Source organism: Tetrao urogallus (assembly GCF_951394365.1).
Source record: "Tetrao urogallus genome assembly, chromosome: 6".
Lineage (NCBI taxonomy): Eukaryota > Metazoa > Chordata > Aves > Galliformes > Phasianidae > Tetrao > Tetrao urogallus.
This window is the reverse complement of record NC_136819.1, coordinates 28,679,228-28,706,816: the sequence shown is the minus strand read 5'-3', so window position 1 is coordinate 28,706,816 and position 27,589 is coordinate 28,679,228. Positions and strand designations below refer to the sequence as shown.

At 39.8% G+C, this 27,589-nt stretch overlaps 1 protein-coding gene across 1 annotated transcript in view; it reads left to right on the top strand.

Annotated features, from left to right (window-relative positions):
* Positions 1 to 27,589, top strand: part of RAD51B (RAD51 paralog B) — a gene marked incomplete at both ends in the record, with an annotated part of 343,098 nt that overhangs the window by 206,819 nt on the left and 108,690 nt on the right. The window contains one exon of the mRNA XM_079537451.1: positions 10,755 to 10,833. Within this exon, the coding sequence (XP_079393577.1) occupies positions 10,755 to 10,833 (79 nt within the window). The remainder of the gene's footprint in view (positions 1 to 10,754; positions 10,834 to 27,589) is intronic.

Sequence of the window (27,589 nt, the reverse complement as noted above, 5' to 3'; positions counted from 1 at the left end):
GGGAGAGGATAAAAAGCCAAAGAAGCATTTTGTTCATTTGGCCTATTGCAGTCAGGACAGTCGTTGCTGTGGAGCAGAGCGGAACAGCTCACCTTAGAAAGCTGTGTTTTTCTTGCCTGTGATTATCTTTGATACTCATTTGAGGTTTCCGTGGTTTCCTTCCATAGAAATTCTGTTTACTCACTGCAAGGATATTTGGAGCTCTTCACTAGCCTTGAGCTAAAGCAGAGTCCGAACGGCAACCCTTACAATATACTGAGCTCTTTCACTTGAAATTCAGTATTTGGCTAGTATTTGCACACTGCAAGGACTGGAACAGTTTCCAGACTGATCGTGTGGTGTTAGCAACTACATGAATAGGATAGATTTAGGACCTAGAAAATGTGGTAAATTAATCTCCTATCAGGAGTATCTGGTGAATGCTTCCTGCTTATGGGCAGTAAGCACTAGAATTTGAAGGAGAAATCATTTGGAGATAGAGGAGAATATTACAGTCAGCAAGTGCCTTTGCTCTGGTTTTATTGGGGCTGAGGTGGGGAGAGGGTTGGAATTGTCTCTACTGAACTTGAGGAAACAGATAAGAGTTGTTAATTGATCCTTCTGCTGTCGCCTCTGTGTGGGAAAAGTAGGCTGTCTCCAGAGCTGTGCCTACCTGGCAGAAAGCTAGTATGAAGTTGCTGCAGATATATGTTCCCATGCTTGGTTTTGGACTCAACCAAAGGAATGGGGTTTGCTCAATGAATCAGTGGGAGAATTATGAAGAGTACCTGATTCCCAGATGCTGGCATTGTGCACTATGAAAAATCTTTTAAAATATATATTGCTCTTTAGAAGAATGAACTGAAGCCATCCAGGTATTGCAGAACTTGGTGTCCTTGTTCCTGGATTTGTTCTTAAAAGATTCTTGGTTTTTATTTCTATCTCCTCCTTTTGTTTGTTTTCCCTCCATTTCTTTCATTTACAAGTATTGAATGTCTCCTCTGGGAGTAAGCCTAGCCACATGTGCGTGCAATGGTGGTTTATTTTTATTGGAGTCATTGCCTGTGACTGTTATTCATTACTGTAGGAAGAACTGCACTAACAAACTGCTCTGAACCTTTATTCTTTTTTGGGGGGAGAGGGGAGGAAGGGGGAGCAGAGAGGGTGTAAAAACTCCTGGTTTGTACATAGCTACTGAGAGTATCTCCTGCCATTGTTAAGATGCTGGGAGCTTAGAGAATCACAGAATCACATGTCCAGAGTTGCAAAGCAGAATTTCCACTTCTTTCAGCTTCCTTGCAGTTGTCTCCTTTCAGACAATTTTTTAACCTTCTGTACATCTCTCTGCTACTGAAAAACTGAATTGGCTCATGCTCATGGAAGATTTTGGGGTTGTGCAAGCCTAGTGCAGTCACTGACAACATTGAAGTTATGGCTTCTTATGGTAAAGGCTACAGCTGGAACAATGCCTATTAGGACTGCCTGGCGTAGAATGGCTGATCCAGAAAAGGCAAGTCAAAAGTGCTGGAAAATGCACCTGTACTTCCAGTCTTCTCTTGACACTGGTAAAGTAACATGCAGTCCTATCTCCATCACTTTATTTCTAGTCATTGCACATTTCTGTGCCACCATGGGCAATGCCACAGTCTACTGTGGTGTTCATCTCTCTTGAAAGTACTTCTTTAAGATTAACCTGTGGCATAAATAATAAAATGATTGACAGTTAAATTAGAAGCTAAAGCTTACCAGAAATATAAGTCAGAGCTCAGAGATGGAACAAGCCCAATTGGTTTCTTATAAGAAGTACAATAATTTAAAATAAGTGATTATTAATTAACTACTCTTGAGATCAGAGTGGAGCACAGTGAGGAAAGAGAGTTGATTTGCCTATGCTTATCCAAAAGAACACAGAACCTTTTCCTGAAAGTTAACATTAAGACAAAGCAAGCTGACAAGAAGCGATTTATCTAAAGTTTGGCTAACATTGCATAGATTTCTAGAGGTTTGTTTAAAGTTTCAGGATCTCAATTTCCCACTAGCATTTACATTTGACTCTTAAAATCAAAAGTAATCTAATAGATTTTGGTGAGATTTGATCTCTGTTTTATCTTTGTTAAAATAAGTGTCATGCTGCTTTTTCAGTTTTGAGATTTCTTTGAATTCTTCATCCCATCTGAATCCATCTCACATTCTCCATCAGGCTTATGAGGTCCTTCCTTTTACAAACTTTCTTACTCAAATCATTGACCACTGTAGCTATGTCCTCTGCAAAACTGTCCTAAATGTTCATATTTCTGCCCTTCTTTTTCTTAAGATGAGAGCCACGTACTGCTTGACTTTGCAGTCTTAGCAATGCATTTTAATACATGGAATTTCTGTGCATTACATTGAAGGAAAATGCAGATGTACTGGTGTGTTTTGGGACTAAGACAACAGCAGGATGGTCAACTATCCTTTGTTCATTTTCCAGTTGTTTCCAGATGTGCTAAAGGACGTTTTCAGGATATACACGCAAACTCTACTTACCTACTTTCCTGTAGTAATTGCTTTGGATTTATGGAATGCCTCTCATAAAGCGTCTCTTGCTGCTGTTGCTGCTTTTCTATAAAATAGTAGAAAGGAAACTCATTCCTAAATGGTTTCCTCTGGACAGGATTTTCTCGTGGGGGAGGGAGAGATGCAATCCATTTAAGTTGCTCCATAAAGAGTTTTATTGAGCTGTGGCCCATTAAATTGGACTTGATGAAAACCTTTCCAAACAACTGGACTTCAGGGAGCCACAACTCTGAAGTGCTGTGCATAGCACAAATTAAATGATGCTTTCATGAGAAATCATTTTAATCCAAATTGTGACTTGGTTTTTTTTTTATGTGTACAAAAGTTATAGGGACTTCTTGGCTATTTCTTGCACTGAGGCATGTTCATAGTCCCATCTCTCATCATTTGTTCTCATGCTCAGGACATCTTAACCTTTCCCCATTTTCAAGTCACCAAGTCTGTTTTTACCAGGCAGAATATATGTGTAGAATCTAGATGATTTGGAGGACTGCAGGATAACTGTATGTATTTCCCTCGACCTGTTTTCCTTCTTTATTCACAGCCTGTGGCCTTTTCTACAGACAAGGAAAGCACCCCAGAAGAAGCCTTCTGGTGGGGCACAATGTGCAGGTGTGAGTGGTACTGCTGGCATGTCTCAGCTTTACCTTCTTGCAAACAGGGAAGGTCTGTGCATAGAGAGTTTACCTTGCAAGCCTTACTAGGATTTGGTGAAGTGGTGAAGTTTGGCAGCAAACAGACTTCTACCTTGTAAAAGGCCATTGCCCTGAAGGACATTTCTGCAGAAAGGGAGCAAGGAACAGCTGCTATGTGAATCCTGGATGCTGCTGTAGAGCTAGTGCCTGGAGAGAGCCCCTGAATCTCTCCTCAGGCAACGTTCAGAAGGGCTGGCGGCAGTGAAACCAGTGAAACTGGAAATGAGAACAGGCCTGGGTACTGGGTTACAATTCTTGCTCAAAAGCAGATGACCTTCAGAATAAGGACCACTGGTTTCATTTCTAGAATAGATCAAATTCCTGCACAGAGGGCCCAGGAAGAACCAGCAGCGAGGGGAAGAAAAACAGTCCTGAGGTCTGCTGGGATATCTGATGCAAAATCAACTTTGTTGTTATCCTAACAGGCTTTTTCCTGGGCTCTGTTGCAGCTGAAAAAACAACCCTTGTAATCTATAATAAGAAGGGAAATTCTGGCATGAAGATTGTCCACCCAGACGTTTTGGCACAATTAGAGGAAAGATTTGTTTAGCTTAGCACTGCTTTTATTGGTATGTAAGTCTAACCGAACCTGCAGAGGTAGTCTTTTCTTGTTGAATGATAGTGTTAGTGGTGTAGGCTTCCCTCTCAGCGTTTCTCAGTGTTTCTCAGCTAAGCTTTCTGTTCTTCTGCAATTTGTGTTCCCTTGAAATGCTCCGTTAGCAGCGATTGTTTAACGCAATAGGACAAAAATATGAATTAGCAAAAAAAATTGTAACAAACAAGTGCTGTTTCACTAAGGAAAAGTATAGTATACAGTCGGAAAAGGTACAGGCTTTTTTCACGTATCTGTGTTATTTGCTAATTTGTCTTTTATCTGAGTTCCAAAGTTGGCTGTTAGTGTAATTTGTTATTCACTGCCATCATTAGCGCAGAAGTATCTTCAAGCTCTCTAGGAGTACAGAAAATAAGGTAAATTCAGCAGAAAAGAATATCTAAGGAAGGAAATAACAAAGTTTAAAAATCTGATATACTTTAAAAGAAGCTTTACAAGCTTTCACTCATGTTCCTCAGTCATCACTGAGAACCTGTTCCTTAGAACAGTCTCATGGGGAAGGTGTATGTCTTCCCAGTGTAAACAGAAGTGATGTTGATGTTAATACAACTGATTTTATTAATGTTTCATTAAAATATCAAAAGTCCATTAATTTTGTTAAAATCCTCTGTTTTCCATGATAAAATCTTGGGGCTTTTTTCTTACCATATGAGAGCTCATAGCCCAGTTAAAATCCTCTTATTTCATCACTTAGTGCATCTTCCTGGCATTTTCATAACTAATTTGATGTATGATCCTATCCCCTTCATCTTTTCTTTCTTTCTTTTTTTATTCTTTTTTTGGTAAGGCACTGGCTTTATTTCTGCTTATTGGACTACTTCTGAAAGTCCATCCAATAAATTTTTCCAATTCATTGCTTTTTCTGCTTTTGACAAGGGATGTTGTCCTAGTAATTAGTATTTTCTGCTGGACTTATGCAATCAATTTCAGTGATTCATCTCTTTCATAAAGATTCTATAGTAAATAATTATTATAGAATTACAATTATGTATATAAAATAAATATTTATTTATAATATTTTATATAATATATATAGTTATTAATTAAAAAGCTTTCCCTAATTAAAAAAACAAACTGTAATGTACATTTTTCTGCAGTCATCATCAGTTCTCTCTAAGCCTTTTGTTTCTCAACTGCTCTGCCTGTCTCCCATTTATCTTCCTTTATCTAATCTAATGACATCTCTCCAGTTTCTATTCACTTTTCATCAGGGCAATATATTTTCTCTTCCATAATACCTTTGTGTTCTTAACATGCCTCGTGACAGAAATCATTTTTCAGTTATTTAATGTTTATTCTACATTGTTCTCAAATAATAAATAATTCTTACAAACCACCTGATGGGGGGGAAAGGCAATGCTAGGAGGGAAAGGAAAATAGGAAAGAAAGAAGGGGAAAGGAAAATAAGAGGTTTGACAATTTTCTAAAGTTAAGAGTTTGAAAAACAAAATAGCTTGGATTTCCTAAACCTCTCACCCATCTTTATCTTTCTCACTTCAGTAGGATTGCTGCACAAGAATAGCAGCATCTGCTACTTATAGTCCATTCCAGAAGTTCACGGATAGCGCAAATCTGATTCAGTACCGTTTCACCATTTGCCAATGTCTATTTTCAATTCATATTTCACCATTTAAAAATAAACTCATTTCAGCGTGGTAACTTCTTAAGATTACTGTTTACTGCCACTGTTTACTCAGCTCAAATTGCATTCTGCTTTTGGTGAAACTTTGACTGAAAAAAAAAAAAAAAGGGCAATTTTCTGGTAATAAAAAATAAAGATTATACCAATAAACAATAAATGAATATTGCCAAGAAAGTATCAGTAGGAAAAAAATTCTGATGAGGCCAGGGTTTTCTTTGATTCCTAGGTTACATAGTGCTTATCAGAAGAGATGTTTCTTAGACTTGTCTGCGTAGGAGACAAAGCAATAAATTCCTTCACATGCATCAAGAGCATTTATAGGATTGTATATTCCTTTATCTTCCAGAAGTGAAAAGGAATATATTTCTTATGTTTCTTAGTCTAAGTTTGGGAAAGTATGTCTGTGGAAACAGTTTTTGGTCTCAGCACACTCTACAGCTAGCCCGCTATAGAGGATTGATTTTCAGACTCAGGTTCAGGTAATTTCTATACTCCTTTCCATACTCCCTCCAAATTTTGCCCAGAGCTGATTTAGAATTGGAGCAAGACGTATGGTTAAATGTATGTCAGTTTTAAAAATGCTTCTGAGATATCCTGGAAGCCTCCTTGTGTTCTCCCCATCCTCAGCTGATTGCTTGGATTCTTAGGGAGAGCAGCAGATGCTCAGCAGAAGATAGGGAGAGAAGACTTTAAATAAGAAATTCTATATTTGAAAACCAGCGGGGTTTCTCCTTTAACTAACTGCTAAGATCCCTAGTTGCATGCGGACCTTCAATTGTTAGCCTGTAGGCTTCCAGCTCTGTCAGTTCTCAGCATAGAAAATGAATTGGTAGTGCTTTTGTGTTTCTCAGTCTGCACGTAGCACTAGATTTGATAGGTTATGGAGCGCATCACAGGCACTGCTTCTTATCCCTTTCATAAATATTTTAGTCTGAATCCTGAAAACAATGATTATTTTTTTTTCTAGCTCTTTGAATCGAAGGCTGTTCCAGAATCTTACTTTACTGATGGTTATAAACTTTCAAATTTCCAGCCAAAATGTATTTGTGGCTACACGTTTGTTCCTGTGCCAGTGTTGTCTTCCAGTCTGAGAAGCTCTCCTCTTTCTTTCCTGCTCCATTCCCTCATGTCCCCATCCTACTTGCTGCACAGACAGCAGACAGCCGCCTTTTTGGCAGGATTCACTGAGCTCATGTTTTCTGGTGGCCTTTCCATGGCTGCCTTCTCCTCAGCAACACATGGCTCATCTCTTGCAGTTTGAGTTCCTCAGTGACCTGTGCTGTGCCTCGTATTCCAGAGTGAAGCTTGCCAGTGCCTTGTAAATTGTACCAGTGCACTGTACAGTTGGGATTGCTGTTGGCCTAGCTATGTTATGGGGTGGGTTTAGTAACCCTGCAAGGTACTACTATAGCTAAGAAGTGTTTTCTTTTTAATAACTGTTTTCCCTTTTGTCTTACAGCTTCTGTGCTTATTTTTATTTTCTTTGTCATTAATTATGATTCAAAGCTTTGTGAGATCAAAATAGATGAGATCCAATATATCATTTTTCCTAAAAAAAAAAAAAAAAAACAAAAACAAAAAAAAAAAAACCCTCAGTGTATGTCAGAGAAAGATGTGCAGTGTGTTTAGCATGACATCCATGTTACATTCTACCCTGTTTCCCAAGTCTTTAATTATACTTCCCTTCAACATTTCTTCTAACACCCTGCATGGTACTGATTCAGATCACAGGCCTCAATTCACAAGTTTACCTTTATTTTCCCTCTTCCATTTGAGGTCTATGTTTGCAGCTTCTCAGTTACACTGCATCATGTTCAGTTTCACAGATGTATGACAAATACTGGCTATCAGGCCTCAATCCACATACAGGTTCTTACCATTTTGTTTTTTTCCAGTTGGGTTTATCTGTTTCCTCTTGAATGTGCTGAGCTCCTGGGATTTTCTTTCCAGTCAGTTGTTTCTGCTTCCATAGGTTTGTCTTCCCCATCGCTTCTTGCCTTTCCTCTTTTTCAGCATTCTTCTGCTTGTTGAAAACCGCGTATTTCTTCACCAGTTTCTAGAACGTGATTAATCACTATCCCAATCTCATTTGATTATAACTCAGATTTTAATTTCCTTTTTGATACTGTTAATATTGTTTCCAGTGTCATCAGTAGCGTGATTTTTGGCAGCTCACATCATGGCATCCAAAACACCACTCTCTTTTTGGATCTGTATTTCATTCTGTGTTTTCTGAGATCCTTGAAGATGCTTAAGAGCCTACTCTGTGTTGGCCTTTCCATCCTGAGGATGGTTTACAGTGACTTTTGTAGTATTTTGTTTCTCTTTGATCAGAAAACAAATGTAAATATCTAGGTTTTTTCAGTTTATGTTAATGCAGACTTAGTTGTTACCAAAAAAAAAAGTGTATCTGGTTGTGAGGTGTACAATTGTACTTTAAAGGTTATTTTTCCAAGTAAACAATCATTCAAAATAATACATTGCCTTTGAATATCGTGAGCTAGTTCTGTTTCACTAAAAGGAAAGCTAATGCTGAGCCTCAGAGGTAATTGGAGCAGCATCTCAGAGGGGGCCCTGCGATGTGCTGCTGAAAGGACATGATTTATTATGTTTTTTCATTGCTATACTTAGTTATATGCATACTGTAACTACCTAAAAATGCAGTAACAGAATGTACGTAGGGTTATTTGAATGTCTATCCGTTTGCACGTACAACTGTGCCTTGCGCACGTTCATGTGTAGGTTAGTACTTACGTGCAGAATGCTGCGCAGAATGCCAAATATCTGACCTTAGACATCAGGTTTGTAACTGTTTCGCTTTGGGCCTATCTGATTAAACATCCAGCTGTTGTGGGAGACTGTAGCTGAGCGTTTGCAGTTTTTCCACCCCATCCTCTCCCTTGCATTCTCAGAGGCCAGCAGTTTTGGCCCTGCAGGCAGGCTAAGCACCAGGAGGCACTCTGCTGTCTCTCTGGTAGATTGTCTGTGCTTCCCTGTGAGGGAGGAGGGCTGTCTCTCTGGGAATCGTGATGGAAAGGAATTCTGGTTCTGTCAGGGTGCATCGCAGATGTGTGATGGGACATGCTTCTCCTTCCTCCAGAAGTTTGTTGCAGTAAGAGTAATAATTAACATGCAAGAGGGGAAAGTGCTAGCACCACAGTTTTCCTGCTTGGAGTAGTTCAAAAGATTGTGTCACATCCTGGGGTAGTTTTGCCAGCTTCATAAGGAAAACATTGATATTCAGACTAGTCTGATGTTCTCTGGCTGTATTTATGGTCTTTATGTGCCTTCCTTTATTTTTTTTACTGTCTGAAGAAGAAAGGAAGACTGTATTTGGTTTAAATTCTGAAAATCATAAAACTGTTACCTTGCTGTGGACACACGTGGGTTGTGATGGTTATATTTAAGGACCAGGTGTGAGGACTTTATTTCTTCATCCTGTGTCACAGTTGGATGAGGCAGACATGATCATGCTGAGATTTCTTGTGACTCTGCAGACTACAAACGCAAATGAAACCTGCCTTCCAAATGGATGTCCTTAACATTTAAAACTGTGCACATCTTTGTTTTGCAGCATAATTTGCTGCTGAATCTCTTGTTACATTAAGTATGCTTTAAGGCCCAAACTTCTGATGCTTGTTACTGTTAATATTGCACTTAGCAATAAATATTCTAGATCTATGTATCTGTAAAGTGGTTTGATACTGTGTGATGTTTTAGGGAAATGTGAATAGTTTTGGGGAGCATGAACTTCCTCATTTTTCTGTAATTTCTCTTAAGTTTTATAAAACACTGTTTCCTGCTGATCGTTATATGCCTCCAACCAAAATTTGTATGCAGCAGTCTTAAGCCATTCTTGAGTGGTTGATGGAATTAAGGCATTACCTTTGGAAATAATGTTCTTTTTATTCCATTTGAAATCAGTAGGAGCTATTGGTGTTCCACACCTCTACAGACAAGATCGTTGTTGTCTGTAGTTCTGTGAAATTTGGATTTGAATGCATCTGCCAGAGATTGCATGTCTCGGGCTGATGTGGTGCAGTGTATGATCTGGGGAGGCTTTGGAAGTGTAAACACTGAGATGTGTGCTGCTTCTAAAATACTGTACAGAGAAAGCTGTGCTGAGGTTGAGTCAGGTAAATCAATACACTGAAGAAAAGGTTATAGACCCGATTTCCTGATCTGTTGAGACACAGGCTCTGTGCACAGAACTCTAGAAGGGATTGAGGTGTGTCATGTGGGAGCAACTGGGCTTCATGGTGCCCTTGGGTGGACAGGCTCTTATGAGCTGCATGCTGGGAGAGCAGGTCTTCAGTTCCCGGGTGACGTGGGGATCACTAGACTGGTGTTTGTGTTGACTGTGCTCTAGCCAGACGTTATTAACTCTGTCATATAGATGACAGAGTGGGGGTTATTTTCTGGCAAGCTCAGATGGAGCAGTCCTTAACTATCAGCAAAAATCAAACAAACAATAAAACCAGGCATGTTTGGGTGATTTGACTGCACTGTGGATTCCACATCTGAGCCTTGCTAACATATCCTTTTCTGTCTGTCCAGAGCTTTGCTGCAGTTCATCCTCAGTAGTGGATGGTTCCTTGCAGTGGAGTGAGGAAGTTTGGCAAATTTCTAACCTGGCCAGCATACCTGAATACCAAGCTATATCTAATTGCACTATAGAGCCTCAGGGAATTTCAGGTCATATTTTGAGACAGCAAGGACAAGATTCTTGAATAAAATTCTACTTAGCCACTGTCCCTTTTTCAAAAGAGCCTGTCCAGATCATTGCAATGCTATGTTACCTTCCCTGATATGATGACCTGCAGGTGGATTACACTGCTTCTGTGGCAGCAGAAACATGGTAGAATTCTTGGAGGAGCCAAGGATGCACAGCTGTAGGAGTGTTAATGGCAATTAAAATTACACTGTATACTGGCAGTTAGTGCTTTGCTCAAAATTGTCTCGTGCCTGAACCAGCAGGAGTGATTAGGCTTAATAGAATGACAGTAAGACAAGCAAAATGTTCTGTTTGTAAGATGGTAGTTTTTTTTATTACCTGTGAATCCTTTTAAAATTGCAGCATAATCTCAACGTTCCTAGGAGAACATCTCAAGTACTTAGAAGTGACAGCTTAAATCATAGTACCTTTGTTATTTCTGTGGTCTGCTCTTCTCTTCTGGAAGTTAAATCTAGTGAGATTGTCCTACAGATTTGAGCTCTGATCAGTATGTGATAGAGACGTGTACTTACAGATTGTTTGTTTGTTTTGCAGATCCTGGTTGCAAAATCCCCTGTTGCTCCATTTTCCACATTTTTCTACACCATTGAGAAATCAGGCTTGGTTCTTCAAGGTAAGATGAGAACACTGACTATTTTGCTTTTACTATTAGTATTTTAAGTAGGCTGGAGGGAAATAAAAGTGACTATTGTTGAAATGGTGTGTTTTAACAGTCTGGTTGAGAAGGGCAGTCTTCTGCTTCTTTCACTGTCTTGTCTTGGATTGTATCGAATTAGTTGTTGCATATTTAATGTGGATGCCGTATGGTCCTAAATGGACATGGGTGTCCATCCTTTTGGCTTGCCTGGATCACATTGAGTGAAGAGGAATTGTTGTGGGCTGAATATAAAATATATGATATAGTTAATGTGTATAAGCTACAGAACTTTTAAAAAAGTATATTTTTAATTAAAATGTAAAAAGGTTGAGTAGCAGAAACATGTAACTAGTTGGATATTTGGCCTTGTTTTTGATAAACTAATGCATCAGTGTCAGATTCAGTGGTAGTGGTTGCAATTCTTAGTGAATTCTCAAGGTGCTTGTCAGAAATTTTTAATGAAATTTTAATCTTTCTGTACTTGATCCTTGAAAATATTTGTTTACAAATGTACATACTGCCAAAAAGCGATGACCTGATAATGCATGACTGTGATGCCACAGATATTTTTCTATGGTAAGAGAGGTCATATAAAGGTCTAGTAAAGAGAGCTGATAAAATTTTTTTAGTTGAATATCTGATTGCAACTCTATATTCCATTTGAAAATTTGTAACTAATGTATTTATGTTAACTGCAAATATATTAAAAAAAATGACCATTTATTCAGGAATCTTGAAACCTTTATCAAAACAGAAAGCACAGCTGCATTTTTCGCTCTTCACGGGACTGTGTTTTGCCCATGTATCAAAATGCTTAAAAATTATTTGCTGTAACTTGAGTTAGTGCTGCACTTCCTGAGTCCTGGTTTCAGACGAAGTGGTGCCAATTGTACAGCAGTGTTTGGTGGTTGTGAGCAATGGGTGTGTGCCTAGGGCTGGGCTGAGACATTCGGCAGGGCGAAGCTGCTGCCACAGTGGTGTGAGGCAGGGAACAGCTGTGGAATGGGTTGTGCTGGGCTGGGTTGGACATGGCTGCTCCAGGGTGTGAGTATTGTACTAAAAAGCTGGATACTGATACCATGGTGACAGAGAGCTAGAGTTCTTTGTGGCTGTCTCCAAAAATATGTATTTTAAAACTATGGTGAATAAGAGAAATGCAGTCCTTCACTACTTTTCTCCCAATAAATATTTCTTTAGTGTACCTACTTTTTGACAGATGTTCATAGACAAGCTTTGTTGAGTTGCTCGCTGTTGATGTGCAGTCTGGCTCCTGATTGCTGCATTAGTTAAGCAGATCAGATAAAACTAATCAGTACCTGTCAATTTTTGTTTGGAGGATACACTCTCATATGCAGTCATGGCATTAAGAAAAAAAAAATTGTTTTGCTGTTTTTCAGGTTCCAGTGATTGAGAATCACTGATCCTTTAAAGCACTAGAAACCTGTAGTTTGTGTGAGCAGTCTTCTTATAAAATAGCCCATTTTCCTGTTAGAAACTGGCTATACCAGACCAGTAGCATGATTACATTTATTGATGACTAGATAAGCTTAGATATCTGGTGACAAATAATTTAAGAAAAAAAATAAAAGGAGCAAAACTTGATGCATCTACACAGTGATAATGTGAGGGTGCTCTGCTTGTTTTCTAGGTCTTTAGATATTACATACAGTATATTCTTAGATGGCATTCTTGCAAATTGATGTGCTTTATTTTGACCAGTAATTATAAACAGGCTGCAATATCTAGATACAATCTTTATCAGTTTAAACTGTAATGGCTTGCAGAACTTGCTCTGGATGTACTTTGATTCAGAATGGGGTATAAGACATGCTACTTTTGGACTCAAATATCTTCTGGGTTGCAAACATGTTTCTGGTCATTATGAAATAATACTATTTCCTGCTCGTTCTTCAGGCAATAGTGGGAAACTTCGGGAAAGAAACATTTCTGATTTCAGAAATGGCAATCACTTATTCAGAGAGGATCTTTGTTTCACTTTGCTTCTGTGAGCCAAGTGTACAGCTTTCTGAGGACTGAATGCTACTTTTACAGAACAAACCTGCCTGATAATGTGTAATGATGATGGAGCAAGGCTTTTTTGATAGAAGGATCCTTGAAAGCACTGTATTAGGAGTACGACAATTGCTCTTCTCCCTGTTTCTGGAGCACATATCAAATAACCTTCTTTGTTTTTCTGAAATCATTGTGGATTTCTCTAAGTGATCAATTGTATCCCCATTAGGCATTCTTTGTGTAAGCTTATTCTTAGTCACTGTCTACAACATTGTTTCAATTTCAGTTATTTTTTTCTGAGATGGATAGTAAGCAAGGTCATAATGGCTGTAAGCTGGAAAAGGGTAGATTTAGACTAGGTCCGAGGAAGAAATTCTTCACTGAGGATGGTGAGACACTGGAACAGATTGCCCAGTGAAGTTGTGGGTGCTTCCTCCCTGGAGGTGTTCAAGGCCAGGCTGGATGGGGCTGAAAGCAACCTGGTCTGGAGCGAGGTGCCCTTGCCCATGGCGGGGTGGGGGTGGATGGATCTAAATGATCTCCAACATCCCTTCCAACCCAAACCATTTTATGATTCTGTGGAGCTCTTGCTGCTTTCCAAAGAGAAGCTGGATTCAAGTAAGATGTCCCCAAAGCAACTGGGCATGGGTTTTTTTGGCAAGGTAGTTGTTCCAGTGCTGCAGCCTGTAGGATGCTGTACACTGTGAACAAGCAGAATCTGTCCCACAGCCTGATTGCAGAGGCAGCCTTCCCTTTCAATTTTTGTTGTTGAATTCATTTGGTGTCAGGAGGTGAGCATATTCAGGGTGTCTGAGAACAAGTGGATGGGTGTGGGAACCGGTGAGAAGCAGCAGCTGTCTGAAATGCTCAGAATTCTTTCTTCTTACTCAGGGGGTCCCATCCCAGGACCATTAACCAATAGGCCATAAGCAAAATTGATATCGGAAAATGTGGCTTGAAGCTCCTTGATTAGTGAGGGTGCATAGGGAATGAAAGACAAAGTGAAAGTGCGATTTAACAGTTGCACAAGCAATTTCCATTACCACCTCTGAGGGATTAGAATGTGTGGAATAGGCTAAAAACGAGGAGGAGCTCCCTCCCTTTTGTTCTTTGGGCCGGAGGATAATAAAACGGCAGGAGAGGCAGTGCGGCTAGTTAGGGATTTCACAGACTGCTATTTGATGCAGTTTAAGGAGCCCTTCTGCTATTGTTGCAGTTGAAATGGGAAGCGGAACTGTTCTCCATTCGCAAAAATCTCCAGCCTCCTCAGGAAGAGGGCTGAGAGCAAAAGGCTATTAAGATGGTAATGCTGCCCCATTTGGAGAAGTGTATCAAAATCCTCTTTGTCAGTGTAAATCGCTGCTCTGTTTCCCTTGTGTCTTTGCATCTCATGGCCCAGTGCGAGCACAGAAGCGTTCAGAGGAGACCTAGTGAAGGAAGACCTGCTCCCCTTGTATTGTCAGAGGAAATCTCCAGGCTGCCCAAAAGTGCCACAGATAACTTTTTTGTTTTTACAAGCTTAATGTGTTTAGGGATGAAAGTAGTCTAGCTGTTCACTCCTTCTTTTATTTCTGCTTTCAGCGCAGATAAATGAAATTTGATTATTGGAAAACAAGAGTGGCTAGTGAGAGATTTAGCAAGGAAAATCAGCTTTCACTCTCTTCCTTTCATGGCTTCAGTATGGTCTGTGCTGTGGAGGAGGTGGAGTGCAAACCCAAAAATACCCTCAGTTGTCTTTACACTGTAATGCGATGTCATGTGCTGCCACGCTGCACAGTATGACTCTGTAATGGACCTGAATTATGATTGGAAAATCCAGTCTCAGTTTTATAAAGCTGCTTTTCTTAGAGAGGCAGAAGCCTGAAATTTAAACACTGCAAAATAGTGGAAATTTTACTGTCTGCATGTGTATTCTGTTTAAGCTGTTGCATTCCTAAATCAGTTAAAGTGAATGACGTGATTCTGTTCAGAAAAGAATTGACAAAGAAAAGGCTTCAGATCTACTTGTTTAGGGCTGCAAGTCACAGGATAATTTTTATCACTGACAGCGACATAAATTTTATTTTGGATTGGAAATGATTAGCTGGTACTTCTGTTACTGGTGTGTCAGGCAGAGCAGATTTGGGGCTGATGTTGCCCAGCTGTAGCTTCAGAGAGGCTGAATATAGCGCCTATTGGGCTGGGTCAGCTGGACTACAAGATGTGACTTGCAAACATGCATGCTTGTCCAGAGAGGAGAAATTCTGAATAGCCGATTTTAAGCTGTGTTCTGGGGATGATCTTCTGATTTTGGGAAATAAATACAAGCTAGCAACAGACCCTATCTATTAGCAACTGGCAACTCAGCTGTCTGAAATGTCTCATTCCATCTCACCCCTGTAAATACTCTCTGTTACCAAGAAGATGGTGTGGCAAAAGGTGACGGGAAGCGTGGTGGCTGCTTGCCAACTGGAGAGCTTGTTGGGACTTTTCACTGCATGATTTTACCAAGTGATTAACATTGCTCTTCACAGAATGAACTCAGAAGCATTGGAAACATAAGGCAAATAATATTAGTGAGCTGTAACTTGCTTTAGAGTAATGATTTATTTTCAGTTTATAGGGTTTTTAAAGAAGGATGCAATCAGGTCATCCAAACTGACCTATGTAATTCACACATTTCCTTCAGCAATCTGATAAGTTATGTTACAGTGAAGCATTTCTTCTAGAATTGTATTCACTTTTATTTGGAGATTCAAGAAATGTTCCTGCTTTGTTCCTGAGAGCTGAGTTTTAGCTATCTTGTTGCTAAATACTTGTTCTGTACTTTAGATTAGAATTTGTCTGCCTTCAGCTTTTGGCTTCTGTTCTCATTATGGCCTTTGGTGCTAAATAAAGGAGCCCTTAAATTGTTGCAGTTTTTTCATAAGTGTACATGACCTCAGGATTTACCCTCCTACATATTTGTTCTTCCATTTGAAAGAAAGTTGTAAACTATCTGCAAATTTAACCTCAAAACTTCAGTGTCTCATGCTGAGTGGCCCACCTCACTACCTCAAGAAAGGAAGAAGACTTTGTACTGCCAAAGTGAAGAGTTTCATTTCTGTCTCAGCAGGACTGGATTATTAGTTGGTTGATTAATTCACTGTTTCTCCTTCCTGCCCTCTCTTCCACTGCACTCATATTTGTGTGCACAACCACACTCACATTGCCTGTGATGCCTTATCAAGGAAAATGACTTCTCTTAAGTTGAAATGTGACACTCTGAGGAGAGTTTCTTAAGTTTTCAGTTTTACAGAACTAAAGAGCAAGAATTCTAGAAACAGCTAAATCTCGGCAAACCCTGTTACGTTACATTGCTTCATTTGTCACTAATATAATGGAAAAAGCTCATTTTGGTCTCAAAATAGCACAGTCTGGGTTTTTAGTGCTGCATGGCAAACAGTCTCCAAAGTGCTATAACTAATGTACGTGGCTGAAGCAAGTGAAAAGTGCCCCATTTTATTTTGTAAAGAAATGTTTTGGTAATGAGTAGTGAGGTAGAAAAAGAATTCTGAAAGAAAGGGCAGCATTATTTGTATTGTATTGTGCGAGTCTGAACAGTGAGAGACAATGATTTACTGCATCAAAAGCTTTCATTCAATTGAAGAACTGTAACTATAAAGTGACCTTTGTCTGGAGCAACATGGATATAATCTGTAAAATGAAGCAGGGTTTTACTTGATGTGTGAATGGATAGAAGACAGATTAATGGGAATGAAGTTGTGCTTTGCTGTTGAGATGGTAACAGATTTGCAGTGCCACTGGTAATTTCCGGCCCTATTGGAGGGATAAAGATGAACTGATCATTGTTAGGATCTCTGTGGGGTGGAACAGTTTTTGCTGAATTCGCCACAGGGCACTGAAAGGCTCATGCTACTTGTAACAGTTTTATAATAATGGGAGCAACAAAGCATGGTCGGTTTGTAGGCTAGGTCTGTCCTGACAGTAAGGAATGTGGAAAGAATAGGACCCCCATCATTCCTATGCCAGTAATCACCCACATTGATGCAACTGACATTAAAAAAAGTCCAATTCTCTGCATTCTGGAGAGCAGATCACTAAACCTGACCCAAGAATGCTGGTCACTTGCATGAGCATGTCTTCGCTAGGTGGCTTTGCAGGAGTTGCTCTGCTGCTCTGCAGCTGCAATGGCAAAGCCTCACTGGAGTAGCCCAGCTCCACGTCTGTTACACGAAGGAATCCAAAGGAACAAAGCATGGAGATAAAAACAATGAAAAATGGTAATGAAGAGAGAGGGAGGGATTTTTTTTTTAATTGTGAAGGAAGACTAGAGGTATCTTGGGTTCAGATCTGACAAACAAAATAAACTCTGTCATTTTAGTAAGTTTAAGTGTTCTTCTCTGTGAAGGCGGTCTTTCTATCTGCACAGTAGATAGGCAAAAGGTAGTTAAGTTTCTGGCCACACTTTTTGCCATGACTGTAACTTACAGAAGGATGTTACACTGAATAAATCCAGTTTATCATAAAGTATTGAAGTATCTCCTTATTTCTGAATATGTATATAAAGGTGCTGGAAATAACAGTACAGCTCTCTTGCAGCAAAAGCCAAACATACACCTAATTGACAAACAAAGTAACAGCATTTTTCTTATTTTGCTAAACATAATATGAAAAAAGCAATGTGTCGAATCTGTTCTCATTTGTGTCAATGACAACTAATTTATTTTAATCCAATGTTGTTTAAAAAAAAAAAAAAAAAAAGAGTATGAGTCTCATTTGCAAAGATGCAGCCTCTGTTCAAGACTGACCCTTACTGCAGGCTTCCTGGGACAAAGCGCTCTCACTTCAGAGAAATCATTTCCTTACTGGTCTCACAGTAATGAATTCCTGATCAAAGTGGGTAGCTCCCCTGTGTTTTCAGCACAGTGCTAAAGCAAATGGCCTCTTCTCCAAAAGGCCTTTAACATAAGGAGTGAATGTGCATGTTGATTAGAGGTAGTATCTGTGATTTGTGACATTATATTGTTCTGGGAACTAAGTTTTCTCGTAGAAGTCCAAGACTCTACTATTGATTGCCTGCTTTTGACATAGATGATGTTACATCTTTCAAGCTACAGATTTGTATAATAAGGACAAATGTACTTACAGTGTACTTAATGTTCTTAAGCAAACACATTCATGAGTAGGAGGCCAAGAAAATGTCTGTCTGAAAACATGTTTTTCAGCCAGAATAAAGTCATATGTTTTTGTGTGCAGCTTAGGGAGGTAAGAGGCAGCTAAGTGTTACTGTGACTGATCCGTTTCTCACACAGGCGCAACTGGATTTCTTTTACTGTTGTCAAAGTTTGTCTGTTCTGGCATTTTTGCATTGCCACTAACATGCTTGTTGAAGCCACCTCTACCTTCATTCAATCTTGTAAAATGATAGTTAACGAGAGAGGGCTACATCTAAATGATTTATCCTTTGTAGTGCCTACAACACTTCTTTTGCTGCAGGACCTGATGCATTCTGAGCGTTAGAATCTGAACGTGCAGTTTGATTGCCAAAGGGAACTGCTGGAAGCTGTCATTCCTTGCACTGAGGAGGGGAGAGCGATGCAGAGATCCAGCGGTTAGCTCCGGTCTAAACCCGTACATCCTCACAGTGCAGCGCTGTGTGGACAGGCACATTTGAATAGCACTTCACAGAAATGGGAAAGCTTTGCCTGAGGGTAGGCTTATTAGCACAGGGATAGCCTTGCAAACAAGGTTCCTGCTGCTTTGGCCCCAGCACTGTTTGTCTTTGAAACTTTCTCTGTGTTTCTAGGATTAGTACAGCAGGAACAACCTCAGTTATCTCAACATCTGATGTTGACTTGCCCTGCCTTCAAAACTGGATTAACCACAAAACTTAAATTATTTTATCACGTAGGCTTCAGTCTCTCTTGATGAGATAAAATATATGGCACTTTAATGCAGACAGACATATATGATACACCCTCCCAACAAACAGGTTTTTACTTCAAAAGGTTTTTCTCATTACAGTCTTCCCTAAAATTAATAACACTGAGTGGTTGTATAAAGTGTTTTCTGTTATATTTATTTGAACTTTTAAATATTTATCAACCATGTGTTAGTACCGCTTTTCTCTACCTTTTAGTATTCATAAATAATAAAGATAAAAGGTAATGTACTAGCTGAGATTTTGTAACCATCCAAGTGTTGCTGTTAGGGAAAGGCAAATTTCCATATCGTAATCAAGCGTGGGCCATGGAGCATTCTGGATACCTAGTAAAAAGCTAAAAAATATTACACTACATACATACCCTGTTAAAATAGGCTGAACATTACTAATGAAGACTTGCAATAGACAGTACAGTGACAAGCTATAAAATATTTACCTACAGAATTTATTGAGTGATTAATTCAGTTTACAATAGGTATGAGTGTAATATTAGTTACATGGTGCTAGTGATTGTTTCAGCATTTCTCCTCACTGTTTGTGTTGTAGTGAAACTAAAATCTGGCCCTTTGTCATTCAGTTCTATGAAGATCCTTGAAAAATTTGAGTGATTAAATTTCAGGACTTTATTGAGTTAACCAAGGGCTACAAAAGATAAGAGAGAATGATTTGTTAGAGCGTGGTATCAGCCCTGGCCCTCCTTTGTTTGCCACCTGAATAACCCTCCAGGGTCTGCCTGAAGTGTAGCCAAGGCAAGTCAGAGCACACATGGCTGCGTGAGTGAAGAGGCAATGTGGCAAGGTTATATTAGAATTAACAGTTTATCAAGAGATGTGTCTGGGACTGGTAAGGAATGTCTCAAATCAACATGAAGCAATCAACACACTGAAAAGATTCTGCTCTACTCAACACTGGATCTGACTTTATTTTGACTTCCTAGTTTTCCATTACAGAAGCAATGTCTTATATTAGTCCAAAGTGCTGTGAAGGTGATGTGCTTCTCCCAGAAGCAGCGGAGAAAATGTGGGAAGTGACATTTCTAAAATATGTGCCATAACTGTAAGAGTTCTCTCGGGCTGTCTGTGATAGAGTGACTTCTCAGAGTGCCGTAAGCCATTCAGAAAAGCGCAGCTGCAGGATATGCACAGCTGAGTGAGTAAGCTTAGAATAGGCTTCTGTCCTAGAAGTCTGGTGTCCTGAGTCCAAACGCTGCACTCTTGGAGATGTTCTTAGTTCTTTTGCTTAGTGGCCTACAGAAAACACTGCGCTCTTCCCTTAGGGTGCATGCATTTGATGAAGGACTTCAGTCCTGAGGCATGTCAGGTTGAAACTGCATACTACAACTAAGTCAATTTTCAATTAAAAATACCCCTCCTTGGACTTCTTCATTCTGTATTTTTGCTAAGAGTGAATTACCTGGAGCAAACTATGGGTCAGCTAGCCACATTTATTGTAGTTGCTTGTTTGTAGACTGTATCCTGTCTGCCCTGATCATTTGGTGGGGTTCACTCAAGTGCGGCCACATCCTGTTTGTTTCATTTTCTTTTGTCTGCCCTGTACCAGCACAGGGAGAATACTCCTATATATCTTTTCTTTTCTGCTCTGCAATTGGATCACAGTACTCATAATTGTGTTCAATAGCTGGAAATGCTGAGGATATCCGATTGCTGAGATCTCTTATTTTAAACTCCATATGCCAGGAAGAGTATGTGGGATCCCACCAGCTTAGCACTGGAGGGTGCAGGATGCATCAACAGGAAAACCAAACAAAACATGAAGTGAAATTCATTTGGAAAGGGAAGGGACTCATATACCACCCATCAGCAATGTTTAAACTATTCGTATCCACACAATAGGCCTTCTATTTTCCTCGAGTTCATCTTACTATGCAAATTGATCTCAAATTGATTTTTAGAGGTGCAGCTGTCAGTAAAGTCAGTGGGAGCTGTAGGTGCTTTGTTACCTTTGAAAATCAAGCCAGCATATTCTAATGTGACAGCAAAAGCCAAAACCACCAAATTGGAGTAGTTGAACTGTAAGTCTTAGCACTGTAAGGTGATCCCCAGCCACCTTTGTATGTGATACAGAGGCAAGACCTTGTGCTGTGTACACCAGAGCCCAAAGGTAAATTGCTCTTTCTCTGCCCGTGGGCCCTCTACTTCTGCACTGTGCGGTCTAAGTTTTAACAGAGCTAACTTGTGTTCATCCGTAATGCTTTCATTTCCCTGTGAAATAAGCGTGCTCTGCAATTTTCTCCACAACAGGCAGTAAACAGTGCTGGGGAATGGTCGGTTCCCATGCTGACTTGTAGCCTCCTGCCCATCATAAGCACAGAGAGCTCTAGCAGCCACCTGAGGCAATGCTGGATTTTTACTTTGAAGATTTTCTGTGCCGTGGGAGAGATTCCTAAGCAGCGGCCACAAAACAGAGCAAGGCCAGATCTCTGCTCTGTGAAACAAACTGAACTCTGCTGTCAAGCCTGAGTGTGTGGGGAGAAGGGCAGCACTCCAGCTGGGCCCAGCTGCCAGAGCTCAGCAAGGACACTGCTCATTACTGCAGCACTCAAGGGCACAGGAAACTCAGTATACAAATGCGGTCTGCAAAGCGGTAAATGAGCTGACCCACCTGAGGGCTGCAGCTGACACCCTAGCATTAATTGAGGCCAGCTTGCCTCTTGCTCTTTCAGCCTCTGTCTTCTACAAACTGATCTCTGTAGGCTGAGACCTTGCTGAGGGTGAAGCTGTCTGCCTCCCTAAAGCTGGCACATTTTGCAGAGCAAAAACTGGGTCGAATGAAGGCATATGTCCAAGAAATAGTTTATTTCATTGCCATTGTCTTCATGGTTATTATGTGTCAGTTGATACCTGTATGTGCTTTGGCTTGGGGCAGGGATTTGGAGCGGTTTCACAGACTGAGCGAAGGTGAGAGGGAACCCATTTTTTTGTGTGTGTATTCCTGCGTGATCCATGTAAATAGCCTAATAACTGTATGCTTCAGTTTACCTGTCTGTAAATAAGTTGTAATACCTTCTGTCCAGGTTTCTACAACTGTTATTAGAGAAACAGCTACTCGTCTCTAATACAAGCAAATGTACGCTTCAGGTACAGCTTGGGAAGCGGCTAGCAGGAACTGAATACGTGTATTAGTCTAGTTGCTGAGAGCTAGGTGGCAGATGTAGGTATTGCTGTGTTCAAAGGAGTTAACCAAGGTTAACTTTTGTAAGCAGTGCCATGTACTGTGGCAGGAGAAGGCCAGAGGGCTGGAAGCTGGCAGCTGATTGTCTGGAATTCTCTTCCCTCCTCCTAAATTAGGCAAAAGAAGAGTGATGGTGAACCAAGACTTTCTTTTCCTTTTGTCTTGACTAGAGTAGATTAGTGAGAGATCAGTCTGAGTAGTTCAGGAGCTGGAGCTGAAATCTTGGCTTTGCCTGGATTGATTGTCCAGAGAGGACTGCAAAGTTGTTATTAAATTTGTTCATCAATCCTTCCTTTAGTATGAAGAGTAATTGATAATTTAGTCATTTGTCCAGAATGATTACTTGTCCAAGAAGAATAAAATTTGCAGGAGTGCGCAAATGATAAACCTGTGGTAAATAGGGTTTGACAGCTGTCTGTTACAGATCAAAGTATATGGATTTTGCTGAATGTCCTGAAGACTTTTGTTCATAAAGTAATGGATGTGGTAGGAAAAGGTCTACTGCTAATGGTCATTTCAGGAATTGTGATCAGTATATTCCAAGTCTAAACTGTGGTCTTCTTGAGCCCTTGCTTGAATAGTTGCTAAGGATTAAGTTGTTTTGCTTTTCTTTATTACTTTGTTTGTATTATTTTTTTTCTTAGTGCTCAGAATCGATAGCTTGACTGGTTCAGAGAAAGCTATTTTAAACGTTTTTTTTTGTTACTGCTTGCACCCTAGATTGGCATTTTTCGCAGTTCACTGGTTCTGTAACGTATTTTTATAGTACCACGTATTGTTAGTAAAATAAGAAGGCTTTAAAATACAGGAAGTGGAGGTAATGTTGATCTTGAAATACCAGCAATTGAAAGGACTATTCAGAGTTTCCTTCAAAACAAAACCAAGTGGTAAGATAATGCTAACCAGGGCGGTGTGCCCAGCAGAGCATCATATTAAATGTCCACTGTTATTGTTCAGCTCAGTGTTTGTTCTTCATGTGAACAAAAGGAAGGAAGAACTCTGTTATCAGGCTAGAGAGGAAGGAGTCTTTGTTGCCCTTGGCTACCCTAACTTTAAATGTGAGGAAGCACAGGGCACTGCAGCATAACCTTTCTGCAGTATTGGACAGGAAGAATTAACAGTTTGGGAGGTGAAGGGCAGACACTCTCTTTACTTAAAGAATGTTTCCTTTCCATGATAGCCCCAAATCAGGTATTGCAGTCCTAGTATTTTATTTACATCATGTTGAGTCAGAGGTTTCAAACCTGGTTCCTCTGCTTTGCTGTTTCTCCTACTGTTATGTTCTTCCTCTGTGGTGCTCAGCATCAGAACAGTAAGGGATGCAATTCCCCTACTGAGTGTGGCAGGCATTGGATGTCCTCAATGTGAAGTTCAGACTTGTTGCTGAAGCATCAGGAATGTATCTGCTGGAGATGAAGCAAGACAGGCTTACTGTACTTTGCTGCTGCTGCTGCTCCACCCACAGAGTTGACTGCTGAAGTGACAGAATCCCTGCCTTCACTCTCCCCCTCCTTCAAGTCATGAGGCTGACGCGCTCTCAGATTAATGAGGAAGTTTACCGTGCTCACAGCCATTGTTTCAGAACTTCAGATGATTCAGACAATGATTGAGTCATCAGCTATGCCTGTGTGTACTCTTACTTCAGTTTGTCTGGTCTGCGTTCCACCTCTTTAAGTATCAAGGGACATTGGAGAAGTAGATTTTCATCCCACTAGAGGCAATGTTCTATTGTTAAGGTGTTTGAAAAATTTTGTATTTTGATTGTAATATAAAGGCTTTCTTCCTTGCAAATGATGCTATTAAATTTCTGCAACCAGAATTAAGGAAGCTCAGAAATATTTGTTGTCTTTGCATTTAAGATGTGCCCATGGATTGACCTGTTCATTCAGAGGCTGCCCTGATGCAAATGCTGTACAGAATTCCACGTTTATAGGTTTATGACAGTCTGTTTCCATAAATCCACAACCTAACTGCACATTCATAACTGTTCTACTGGTTAGCTCAGCTAAGGGCTTGACTTCTTCCAGCCTGTAAGACATGAGTTTTGGAACACTGTTTGCAAACTTTTATAATAGAAAACTTTACAGAACCTAAGTCCTGTGAAGGCTCTACCAACATTACTGTAGTCAGATGAAGATTAGGCAGAGCAAGAATGCTAGTTAGAGAAAATCATTGTGTTCTGTTTAATGTAAGCATTTTAGGACATGTTAAGTAGAGTGGAAGCATATGATAAGAGAATGCAAAGTGTAAGGAATATTCTGAGGGGTCAAAGTCACATACAAAACTAATGAAGGTGTGAGAGTTAGGGCCAACCTCAAATCAGATATATTTCTTGTATGGCAAATCTGGATCTGGAGGTGATCAGCTCGTGTAAAACCACGCTGGATGCAAGAAGAAATAAAATACTCAATATTATTTTATTGGTATTGTGGCTCTGTAAAACCATGAAGTTCAGCAGAGAAAATGGAAAGAAAACTTAAAATGTCCTGGAAAATAAAATTAAGAAATAAAACGAATTCAGACCACCCACCAAAGTAACTTTGTAGAAACAGATTGATTTTTACTTCGCATAGTAGATGTGAAAGCACAGTAAAATGCTGTGCTTCCCCCTAGATGTAGCAGTGCGGGGAAAGACACTGCTCAAACTTGTATTTTACATTACTAGCGTCTTAATATGTGTCAGTTCTTTGAAGAAAAAATCCAAGATTACATTTAGCACATCCCTGTCAAGCCACAGCAAGTATACTCAAATTGAGTACATGTGTTTAGATATTTCTTTTTATTTTCTAGTAGCTAATCTTAGAAATTGTTGTCTAAAAGAAAAAATAGTTATTTTCTTTTTATGTATCATGAGTGATTTTAGTGGCATCAACTGTGTCTTCCATGTCAGCTAGATCTGTTGTCTGCAGTTATGCCAATCATGGAGTTTTTACCATTTGCAGTTACAGTTCTTGTATTTGAGTGTTAAAGCTGAAGAGGGGCAGAGGAAATAAAATCTACTTTTTTGGGGAGGAGGGGGCATTTGCTGAACAGAACTAGCAAGGCTGACTGAGGACTGAGTTCATCAGTGTGACTGAAGCACAACACAAGAAGTTTGGAGTACTCTGAGGGAGCAATTCAGGTGCTGTTTTCATGTCTTTGCAGTTTGAGCTGTCTGGTACTGCTGGGGGGGCTTCTTTCCCCTTCCAGGGCTATGTGGCTTGGCAAAACCTCCTCTGGGATGAAACTGTGGGATATTTCTCTGTAATGCCTCGCCTATTCAGTTCCTTGGAAGGGACGACCTATTGCAAAACCATCTTACCTTAGAAATCAAAAGGCATCTCTTAGTTGTAATCCCCTTTTCCTAGGATAGAGGCTTATTAACAGGAGAAAGTGGTACTAAGTTTACAAGTGAACTAATCTGGCAAGAAAAAGACAAGAGTACTTGTTACTGCAAAACAGTGCTTCTTGAAGGAAAATGATGTTGTTTCCACAAGGTAGCAAGAGAGAGATATTGGTTCCTACAGCAGGAATGCAGTGGCATCTGATTCACCAGCCTGGTTGTTTACTGGTAGAAACACTGTGGATGAATATTTTAAGTATTCCAGAAAGAAAAGGGAGACTGAAGACTTCACCATGTTTTATTAACATTCTCTTTCCAACACAAATCATAGTGAAGAAGACAACAGATAAATCCTGATTTCACTTCATTAATAGTTGTTGAGATATGCATTTATTACGAGAAATGGGAAACAGATTACACCAGCAAACACATCTGGCCTCAGATTGGCCTTTAAGCCATCCAAAAAGAAGAAAAAAATATGGCGTTGTTTACAGCCAGGCTCTTACAATCCCACACAGCTGTGGGGTGAGAGGCAGACGAATAAACTCTCAAGACAAGCTGACAACAGCTCCACTGCTGGGGTGCCCCTTTTACAGACGAGACAACAACAGATGAAGAAATCTTGAGTGACCCAGAGCAGTACTCATTAGTGAATGAAGCGCAGGCAGGAAATGGGACAAGATTCCTTTTGTCATAGTTTTTCACCCAGCTGTCCACCCACCCCACTGCCACCCACGTGCAATCAAGTATAGCCCTGCTTGTAGTCAAACCGTGGAAAAGTTAAGCAAATAAAATCTCTGGTAGTTTCATGCAGACCCCTTCCAGTTATGTTTGCCCGTTAGCAACGAATGAAAAATTGTTGAGTTTAATTCAGCCATGTTGATCACTGCAATTGAGATTTATTACGAGAGATTGTATTCAGGTAAAGATGATTAGGGTTGTGCAATTCTTCTTAGTCATATTTATCTGTCTGTCTGTCCATTCCTCTGTGTATCTACTGTGTATTATTCATTACCAGCTCTTTTGCTATGTCTGTAGTATTTCCTTCATGTGGCAAAAAGAAAGATTTTTATTTTATGTAGGTAAATACTCTCTTGGTTTGTCTAAAACAGATGCGTTTGATTCCCAAAAGGACAGCATTAGCACACATGCAGAAAAACATTTCTGGTGTTCTGAAATAGATTCACTGAGGATTCAAATGCTCTTTGGAGATTTTAAAGTTATGAAGACATAGTGATCTGACTTCTTGGAATCTTTTTGATTGTGAGTACAGCTCACTAAAATTTTTTTTTTCCTCACATATCAAGTGTAGATTTTTACTTGTATTTCTCAGCTGAAGTGCAATCACAAAAGTCTATTAAAGACAACTCTGTAAAGGACTTTCCTCCTTCTGAGTGGTTTCCATCCTCTTCTCCAGCAGGACTGCGACTAGTGTGAAATTGCAGTCTACTCCCCTGTTGGTCACAGTCCCTTCACACTTGACTTTGCTCCTCAGTGGTTGTTTTTAAATACAATACTTTGGGTACTAAAGACAAATTAGATAGGAAGAAGTCACAATTGCTGATCAACATAAGTTTAACTGGGAAAGGATGCTGCAACTATCAGAACTGTGTTTGCAAAATCTGATTTGCTACTTTTGGAGTCTCATTACTATCTCTTCTATGTTGTCAAGACTGTAATAGCAGCTATCAGATAGCGCTGGATCTCCTCTTAGCAGTGTATCTGGGCTTACTATCACTGTAACTTCTTTCCTCAGATAGCTCTCATTTCTCATCTTTATTTGAATCACAGGCTTGTTCAGTAGGTCAGCTAATGGAGAGCAGATTTTTTTTACTCATTTTGTTTCCTTTTTTCTCCTTTTCCCTCTATTTATATAACACACAATTTGTAATCTTTTTAAAACCAAAGAAGAAGTCTTGAGTTCATCTAGATTAAAATCAGCTGCAGACCATTAATGGACTCAGCCCAAGACTGAGACTTTAGGAAACAAAAACACTGGACTAAATTAGACTGAACTGGTCTCTGTGTCCTGGTAAGGGGATTCATATAGCAAAAGGAAAGGGGGAAAGGGGGGTGAAAGGAGAGGATCTCCATGTGGCTTTAATTCATTTTGATTCTCTTCCTGAAACTAATTTACCCAACACAAAGGCTCTGTAGTGGTCAGCCAGCTTTTTAGAAGTTTGGCTTTCACTGATAAACAACTCAATTCCTGTTCTGAAGGTTTGAGATAGCTCAGACCTGTGTGTAATCAACAGAGGTTTAATGTGGATATTTTGGTA